General features: G+C 39.4%; 1 protein-coding gene across 1 annotated transcript in view; it reads right to left on the bottom strand.

Annotated features, from left to right (window-relative positions):
* Positions 1-10,184, bottom strand: part of ANAPC1 (anaphase promoting complex subunit 1) — a 115,020-nt gene that overhangs the window by 85,766 nt on the left and 19,070 nt on the right. The window contains exons 10-13 of the mRNA XM_037727201.1: positions 9,500-9,709; positions 5,740-5,835; positions 4,248-4,338; positions 4,058-4,123 (exon numbers count right to left, since the gene is read on the bottom strand). Coding sequence (XP_037583129.1) covers positions 4,058-4,123; positions 4,248-4,338; positions 5,740-5,835; positions 9,500-9,709 — 463 coding nt within the window. The remainder of the gene's footprint in view (positions 1-4,057; positions 4,124-4,247; positions 4,339-5,739; positions 5,836-9,499; positions 9,710-10,184) is intronic.

The raw sequence follows: 10,184 nt of genomic DNA, 5'->3' as shown, positions 1-10,184 counted from the left end.
GTTGCGGTGAGCCGAGATCGCGCCATTGCACTCCAGCCTGGGTAACAAGAGCGAAACTCCGTCTCAAAAAAAAAAAGAAAAGAAAAGAAAAGAAACTGCCAAGGATGAAGAGGACAGGAACAACGTTATCAATCAAATGGAATGAACTGACATTTATGAAATACTCAAGTGTGCCTTCTTGGTGATTTGGCCCTTTAACTGAAGTCTCTCTTTGTTCCTGGTCATTTTCATTTTCTTTTTTTTTTTTTTTTTTTTAATGGATTTTTACTTTTTTTGCCCAGGGTGGAGTGCAATGGCACGATCTCAGCTCACCGCAACCTCTGCCTCCCGGATTCAAGCAATTTCTCCTGCCTCAGTCTCCCAAGTAGCTGGGATTACAGGCATGCTCTACCATGCCCAGCTAATTTTGTATTTTTAGTAGAGACGGGAGTTTCCCCATGTTGGTCAGGCTGGTCTTGAACACCCGACCTCAAGTGATACGCCTGCCTCAGCCTCCTAAAGTTTTGGGATTACAGGAGTCAGCAACCCCACCCAGCAGTTCCTGCCATTTTCTTTCCCACTTTATAGCAACTCCAGCTATCTTTTAATTACTCTTTGTATAATATGTCGTTTTTCTATCCTTTAAGTTACCTATGTCATTATATTTGAAGCATTTTATGACCACCTTATATAATTGGGCAATATTTTTTAATCCCTCTGCTAGTCTCTGTTAATTTGTGTTAGACCATTAATTAGTAGCCTAGTGGGATTTAAATTTAAATGGCCTAGTGACACTTAATACTCGTTTTCTGTATGCTCCTACTTTCTTCGCTCATCCAGAAGAAGCAACTCTTTAAGTCTGATCACAAGATTTTGGCAACTCTGTTCAAGTTTGGCAATTCTATTCAAATTTGATCATAAGATTTTTGGCAATGTAGTCACATCTTCAGGCTCTACTTCTAATTCGAATTTTCTTGCTATTTTTACCACATTTACAGTTACTTCCTCCACTGAAGTTTTGAGCCCCTTCAAAGTCATCCATGAGGGTTGGAATCAACTTCCTCCCAATTCCTGTTAATGTTGATATTTTGTCCTCTTCCCATGAATCATGAATGTTTTTAATGGCATCTAGAAAGGTGAATCCTTTCCAGAAGGTTTTCAATGGACTTTGCCATATCCATTAGAGGAATCACTATCTATGGCAGCTCTAGTTAAGTGATGTGTTTCATAGTAAGACTCTAAAGTCAGAATTACTCTGATTCACAGGCTGCATGTGTCAGCAGGCATGAAAACAACATTCCTCTCCTTGTACATCTCCCTCAGAGCTCTTAGATGACCAGGTACATGTCAATAAGCAGTAATGTTTTAAAAAGAATCTTTTTTCTGAGCAATAGGTCTCAACAGTGTCTCAACAGTGGGCTTAACATATGGAGTAAACCATGCTATAACCAGAGGTGCTGCCATCCAGTCTTTGTTGCTCCATTTATAGATCCCAGGCAGAGCAGACTTGGCATAATTCTTATGGGCCCTAAGATTTTCAGAATGGTAAACAAGCATTGGCTTCAAATTAAAGTAACCAGCTGCATTAGCCCCTAACAAGAGTGTCAGACTGCCCTTTGAAGCCAGGCACTGACTTCTCCTCTCAGGTTATGACAGTCCTAGATGGCATCTTCTTCCAACAGAAAGCTACTTCATCCATACTGAAAATCTGTTTAGTGTAGCCACCTGCGTCAATTAGCTTAGCGGCTTCTGGATCAGCACATGCTGCTTCACCTTGCACTTTTGTGTTATGGAGATGGTTTTTTCCCTCAAACCACAAGAACCAACCTCTGTTAGCTTATAACTTTTCTTCTGCAGCTTCTTCACTTTTCTCGGCCGTCACAGAATTGAAGAGAGTTAGGGCCTTGCTGTGGATTCATCTTCAGCATAAGGGAATGTTATGGCTTGTTTTATCGTCTATCCAGACACTAAAACTTTCTTCATATCAGAAATAAGCCTGTTCCAGTTGCACGTTCACTGAAACAGTACTTTTAATTTCCTTTGGGAACTTTTCCTGTGCATGCACAAGCTGACTCTTTTGCACAAGCGGTCTGGCTCTCAATCTATCTTGGCTTTCAACATGCCTTCCTCACTAAGCTTAATCATTTCTAGTTTTTGATTTAAAGTGAGCAACTTGTGATTCTTCCTTTCACTTGAAAACTTAGAGGCCATTACATGGTTACTAACTGGCCTAATTTCAATATTGCTTTGTCTCAGGACAGAGTGAGGCAGGAGAGGGAGAGTGACAGAAAGGACAGGTCAAACGGGCAGGCAGAGCACACTTAACATTTATCAATTAAGTTCCTTGTCTTACACAGGTGCGGTTCATAGTGCCCCCAAAGAATTCCAATAGTAACATCAAAGACCACGGATCACAGATCACCATAACAGATAAATTCATAACAAAAAGGTTTGAAATATTGCAAGAATTATCAAAATATGAAACAGAGACACAAAATGAGCACATGCTGCTGGAAAAATGAGACCAACAGACTTGCTCAACACAAAGTTGCCACAAACCTTCAACCTATAAAATAAAATGCAGTATCTGTGAAGTACAATAAAGCAAAGCACAAAACAAGGTACAATGGAACACTATTAAATACACACATAACACTGAATGAGTAAACAACACTATGCAACAACACAGACAAATCTAAAACAAATATAATGTTAAGCAAAATAACTACATTAGAGGTGAGTACATGGTATCTTTTTTTATATAAAAATTCAAACACAGACCAGGCACGGTGGTTCATGCCTGTAATCCCAGCACTTTGAGAGGCTAAGGTGGGCAGATCACAAGAATAAGAGATCAAGACAATCCTGGCCAACATGGTGAAACCCATCTCTACTAAAAACACAAAAATTAACTGGGTGTGGTGGCGCGCGCCTGTAGTCCCAGCTACTGGGGAGGCTGGGGCAGGAGAATTGCTTGAAACTACGAGGAGAAAGTTGCAGTGAGCCGAGATCATGCCACTGCAGGCCAGCCAGGGCGACAGAAAAAAAAAAAACCTCAAAAAAAAAAAAAAAAAAAAATTCAAAAACAAGGAAAACTAAATAATGCATTATTTGGTGATACACACATAACTATAATAACTAGTAATACAAACAACTGATTTATCACAGAAGTCAGGATTCTGTCTAGATGAAACGCAATCAGAAAAGAACATAATAAAAATAAGGATACTGGCAATATTCTATTTCTTTTTTAATTTTTTATTTTATTTTATTTTTGAGACAGAGTCTCACTCCATCACCAGGTGCCAGGCTGGAGTGCAGTGGCACGACCTCGGCTCACTGCAACCTCCGCCTCCCGGGTTCAAGCAATTCTCCTGCCTCAGCCTCCCAAGTAGCTGTGACTACAGGCGCGCGCCAGCACGCCTAGCTAATTTTTTTGTATTTTTAGTAGAGACAGGGATTTCACCATGTTGGCCAGGATGGTCTTGATCTCCTGACCTTGTGATCCACCCACCTCGGCCTCCCAAAATGCTGGGATTACAGGTGTGAGCCACCATGCCCAGCCAGCAATATTCTACTTCTTAACCAGAGTACTGGGTATATGAATACTCATTTCATTATTATTCTTCAAATTGTGTATATGTATTTAAATTTCATAACTTAAATTTGTAAAATGTATATTCTCTATGTAAATTTCACAAATGTCAAAAAAATACAGCTAACATATACCACATTTAATATAATGAAACTTTAGTACTTACCAAAGGTACCCATACTTCTAGTTTCAAAACCACTTTAAAAAAAAAAAAAAAAAAGCAATCTACCTCTACTCACTGAAGGTTTCCCATCTGTCACAGGTTTAGAGTGCCAGGGCATTAATAGCAGTGAGGCACAGTCCTCCAAATCAGAACCCACCTAAATTGGAAGCTTCATTGTCAATTCTTAACAAAACTCTTCTGCCAAACTGTGCAGGCAGGAACGTAACAAATTTAAAATACCAATCTAAAGTAACATTAAAAATATCCATGCAGGCAGTCTGAAGTCCTGCTAAACGCACGAAGTGCTGCTTATTGCTTACCCGAACCACTCCTGTGTACAGCACCAGGTTTCCACTGCCTTCCAAAACTAGCATGGTGTCTATTTTCTTAAAAAAAAAAAGAAAAAAGACAAAAATTTTACTTCTCAATCTGAGCAAATTCACAGATTTTTCTGACTGAAAAATCTGATGAAGCATAATAATTTTCAACTTCTCAAGAAATGTGCATTACCTCCACTGGTGCTGCATCCTTTGCCGGTATGTTGGTCACAGAACCAAAGATGAGCTGGGTTTTATCATTGCTCTCTTGAAACTTTACACAGCTAAATATTCAAATAAAAAAAGAAATGATACATGAAACAACCTGTATGGGTATCAACAATATTATGCTGAACAGAAAAAGACAATCTCAAAAGTTTACATACTGTATGAGCCCATGCATATAACATTCACAAATGCCAAATTATCAAGATGGGGAATTACTGGTTGCTAGGATCAGTGGGTAATGCTGTATGAGACTATAACGTTAACACAAAAGAGATAAAGATATTTTGTATCTTGATTGTGGTGGTGTTTACACACACCTACACATGTGAAAAAACTGCATGGAACCATATATACACACAAATGAGTAATAAAATTGATGAAATTTGAAATAAAATGTGTAGATCATCTATTTCCTGGTTATGATAATGTATTATAGTTATGTAAGAGATTACCTATGAGGAAAAAAGAATGCAAGGTACACAGAATCTGTTTACTATTTTGTAACTTCCTGTGATCTATAGTATTTCAAAATATGAAGGTAAATACATGGGTAAAAGATTTGAATAGTTTACCTAAGAAGATAAATGACTGGCTAATAACTTAATGAGATGATCAACATCAGAATCCATTGGAGAAAAGTAAATTAAAAACACTTCACAACTACTAGAATGACTACCATCAAAGAGAGTAACGATATCCAATCATGTCAAGGTTAAAGAGACATGAACCTTCATATTTTGCCGGTGGGAATACAAAATGATGTAGGCTATTTGGAAAATAGTTTGGTGATTTCTTAAAAAGTTAAACATGAATTTACAATTCAACCTAATGACCCAACCCTAGGTATTTACTAAAGAAAAATAAAATCACGTATGTCCACATTTTTGCTCAAGACTTTTGCTCAAATGTTCATTCTGTCATAATTCCCAGTAGTCAAGAGGTGGAAACAAAAGTCCATCAGCAGATGAACAGATAAACAAACGTAGTAGATCTATACACAAAGGACTATTATACAGCAATAGGTATGAAATAAAGATACGTTACAAAATGATGGATCCTAAAAAACATGATGCTAAATGAAAACTAAACACAAAAAGCTACACTATATGTACACACATTATATATATAAAAATGTCCAGAAAAAAATAATCCATAAAAGCAGAAGCCTTGCATGGTTGCCTGAACCTGGGAATGGGAACAAGACTGACTACAAAAAAGCACAAGGAAATCTTTCTATGGTGATAGAAATCTTGTAAAATTGGGTTGTGTTGATGGCTGTATAACACTGTAATTTACTAAAAATCATTTCATTGTACAGTTGAAACATGTTAATTTTATGACATGTAAATTATGTCTAAATAAAACTACTTAAGCCAAAAAAAAAAAGGAAAGAAAATAAAAGGAAAAAGCAGTATTAAGTTACTTACACAGGAACAATGGGAAATAAATATACTTACCGTAACTGGAGCTGGGACTCAACTAAAAAGCACAAGAACTTTTGCCCACATAGGTCAGATGTAATAAACACTTTTGAGGCTTGTGAATTTTTCTCTCTATAATAGATATATTAATAAAGTAATTGTCAGCACTGGTCCAAGAATCTACCACGGAAACCATTAAAAGTCTGAAAATATTCTGCAAGAAATCTAAAAACTACTTAGGTCAAGCAATAATCTTGAAGACACAAACACATTTCTAAGAATTAAACTTCGTGATCTCTAAGATCCTTTCAGCTCTTTGATTATGAGCTCATTACACAGCTTTGTTGGGGAAATCTACAATAAATTTAACAATTATGGAAACTTTTAAATTAACATACTAGCAAGCTACCTACTTGTAAAGTAATGCAAACTAAGCCACCTACTTATAATTAATGCCTGCAAACTTGAATTCCTGTCCCTCAAAGGGCCAGATCTTTCATAATGCTATTTCTCCTATCTACTCCTCTCTCCTTCTCCGATTAGGCCTCATTCACATCTCTTTGAAATCATATCTCTAATTCCCAAATCTTGCCTTCTAAAGTGCTACAGAAGACCCATAAATCTAAAAAATAAGAATCTATAATATATTCAACTTACAAACAAGTTAAAGAAAAATGATTTTTAATGGTAGATATTTTTATTTTATATATGAGAAATAAAACAGAGTCTCTACTTCAACATTGTATCCACATCTTTACTTTCTTCAGACTACCTGTCCCCCATTCCATTATCTCTAAAAGTATGCACTTGCCTTCCATTTCACACAAAATGAGGCTCTAAGGCTTGAGCTCAACCTCCTGCCCTATGTATTTGATCAACCTTCACTCCTTTCTCTTAAGGCTAATCTCAGCACTTGTGTACCTTTCTGGTTACTTGTTCCATCAATCATTTCCTCTCCTCTGTATTTTCAATACGTTCCCTTGAGTATACTCCATATAGCCAACTATTTCACATTAAAAGTCTTAAAATATAAAATGAACTCAACATTAGAGTATACAAAAAACCTTGTCAATTTCGTTGGATATAAAACTTGCACTGTCGAGTGCGGTGGCTCACTCCCATAATCCCAATAGGAGTTTGGGGGCCAAGGCGGATGGATCACAAGGTCAGAAGTTCAAGACCAGCCTGGACAAGATGATGAAACCCCACCTCTACTAAAAATACAAAAATTAGCCAGGCGTGGTGGCAGGCACTTGTAATCCCAGCTACTTGGGAGGCTAAGGCAGGAGAATCACCTGAACCCAAGAGGCAGAGGTTGCAGTGAGCCAAGATAGCGCCACTCCACTCCAGCTTGGACAACAAGAGCAAGACTCTGTCTCAGAAAATAAATAAATAAATAGATAGCTTGTGGTTATATAAGAAATACTGGGGGCCAGGCACAGTGGCTCACACCTGTAATCCCATTACTTTGGGAGGCAGAGGCAGGCAGACTGCTTGAGCTCAGGAGTTTGAGACCAGCCTGGACATCATGGCAAAACCCCATCTCTACAAAAATTACAAAAAATTAGTCAGGCATGGTGGTGCGTGCCTATAGTCCCAGCTACTTGGGAGGCAGAGGTGGGTGAATCACCTGAGCCCAGGAGGCCGAGGCTGCAGCGAGTTGTGATTGCGCCACTGCACTCCAGCCTGGGCAACGGAGTGAGACCCAGTCTAGAAAAAAAGAAAAAGAAAATATTGAGCCAGATGTCATGAAAACTAATTTTAACATACTTCAGCAAAAACAAAAGTCTCCTTGACCAAGACTCCCTCTAGTTTTGTATCATCGTTCCCATTCAAAGGCAAACTCCTTAAAATAGTCTGTATGCCTGTGTTCATTTTCTCAGTCCCCGTTTACTTTTTCTACCCCACTTTCCCCTGCCACCCTCCCAGCTTAAAATGCTCTGGCCAAGGTCACCAGAGAACCCACTGCCACCCAGGTACCTCCTCTCTGGGCTCAACTCTCAGGGCCACACTTCACCAGTATGTGGCAATACTGGCATCTCTGTGTTCTTGAAATGCTCTCTTTTTTATGTTCTGTATTTCCTGCTGCTTCTCCCATCTGACCTCTTTTGCTTTGTCTCCCTGCTGCAGCTTTGTCTCTTTTCACTCCCCAAATCCTAAGTTTCCAGAACTTCAGTCCCTAGCCCTCTTCTAATTCTACACCACTGGATTTTAACTACTGGGAGACCATGAATCCCTTTGAGAATCTAAGGAATGTTAAAACTCTCTCCTTAGGAAAAGGCCTATATACTACATGTACACACATTTATTAAATACAATAATTCTTTAATTCTAATCCAACTCTCTTACCTCAATCACCACTTATAAGCTGACAATTCCACATTTATTATTCTGCTCTTTCCCGAATTTCCAACACACTTATAAAGTGCCCTCTTACCACTGTCATCAAATAGACCAGGACTAAAGAGCAATCAGTAATCCCTCTCTCAAGCCTCCTCCTTTTTTTTTGCGGGAGGGAGCGCGGGGAGGGAGGACAGAGTCTCACTCTGTCGCCCAAGCTGGAGTGCAGGGGGGTGATCTTGGTTCACTGCAACCTCCAACTCCCAGGTTCAAATGATTCTCTCACCTCAGCCTCCAAAGTAGCTGGGACTACAGATGCATGCCACCACACCTGTTTAACTTTTTATTTATAGTAGACATGGGGTTTTACAATGTTGGCCAGGCTGGTCTTAAACTCCTGACCACAAGTGATCCATCCGCCTCAGCCTCCCAAAGTGCTGGGATTACAGGTGTAAGCCACTGCGCCTGGGAGGCCTCCTCTTTATTAGCCCTTTCCCTCCCCTCTGCACAAATCACACACACCATACACTCACCAGAACTTTTCCTCTGATCCCAGCCGCCATCTGTGGCCTTTCCCCACTTACCTACCTTGCAAATACCTATTTATCTTTCAAAGCCCTGCCAGCAAAAGTAGTCCCTCCTGTGTCACCATCCTTCAGCTATCTGCCTCTTTTGAGCACAGGGACAGTAAGTTATTAGATTGTTAACTAGCATATACACTGGTATATAGTTAAATTAACACATGAATTAAAGAGAACATAAAAGAAGAAAGGTCACCCAGAGCACAGATCAGAGCTATGTTTCCCAAAAAATAAAGCTGGCACTCAACTAACATGAACCTAAAACTTAGGAAACATACTAAAACACCCAAATGTCCTCACTGGTAGAAATTAGTTGTTTCCACCTAGAACAAAAAATACTGGAAATCTGAGAGATTATTACTACTAAGGAAGAAATGTCAAATGACAAAATAATATTTTATGATCACTTTTTTTTTTTGAGATAGAGTCTCACTCTGTTACCCAGGCTGGAATGCAGTGGCATGATCTCACTGCAACCTCCGCCTCTCAGGTTCAAGCAATTCTGCCTCAGCCGCCTGAGTAGCTGGGATTACAGGTGTGCCCTACCACACCCAGATAATTTTTGTATTTTTAGTAGAGACGTGGTCTCACAATGTGGTCCAGGCTGGTATTGAACTCCTAGGTTCAAGTGATCCACCTGCCTCAGCCTCCCAAAGTGCTAGGATTACAGGCGTGAGCCACCACCCCTAGCCTATGATCACTTTAATGTCATTAACATCCTCTACTGAAACTGAGGTGACCTTAATACATATCTCTATATATTTTTATGTATATCAGTAACTGATCACATTAAAAGGAAACTTTAGGCAAAATACCACATATTTCCCAAGACTTTTAGCAACATTTTTCTTTGAATAATAATATATAAAACAAACCTTATATTAGTCATTGTTTCTGTCCACAAATGGTCAATACACAGTTCAGGAACAATTGGCTCCGTTTCTGGTGCAAGAAAGGAGCCATTAGAATTACTATTTGGAGAATGAGAAATACTGTGTCTCTTTGGAGATTGATTATGGCTCGAAATGTTGAACCTTTGCACCCCTGAGAAAGAGTGCACTCCTAAGGCAGGAGAATGAGCACGACTGCAAAATAAACAGAGAGGGTACATCACAGTTAGCAAAGCAGGCTCATATGACACACACTCCAATGACACTTCCCAAAATTCCACAGACAGAAGAGCATTCATGGCATAATCCCAGTCAGAAATTAAAACTTTTCAAAAAGGAGTTGCTATTTAAATGGTTCATGTCAATGTGCTTTACTATATTCTAAAGATTTAGAATTCTTATTAGAAAAATTCATCTTGGCTGGGCACGGTGGCTCATGCCTGTAATCCCAGCACTTTGGGAGGCTAAGGCAGGTGGATCACGAGGCCAGGAGTTCAACACCAGCCTGGCCAAGATAGCGAAATCCCGTCTCTAACTAAAAACACAAAAAAACTAGCCAGGTGTGGTGGCACGCGCCAGTAGTCCCAGCTACTCGGGAGGCTAAGGTGGGAGAATCGCTTGAACCCGGGAGGCGGAGATTGCAGTGAGCCAAGACCATGCCATTGCACTC

The sequence above is a fragment of the Cebus imitator genome, unplaced genomic scaffold, assembly GCF_001604975.1.
Source record: "Cebus imitator isolate Cc_AM_T3 unplaced genomic scaffold, Cebus_imitator-1.0 Scaffold222, whole genome shotgun sequence".
Classification (NCBI taxonomy): domain Eukaryota; kingdom Metazoa; phylum Chordata; class Mammalia; order Primates; family Cebidae; genus Cebus; species Cebus imitator.
The sequence above is the reverse complement of the archived record's forward strand: the minus strand, read 5'-3'. Positions and strand labels throughout refer to the sequence as shown.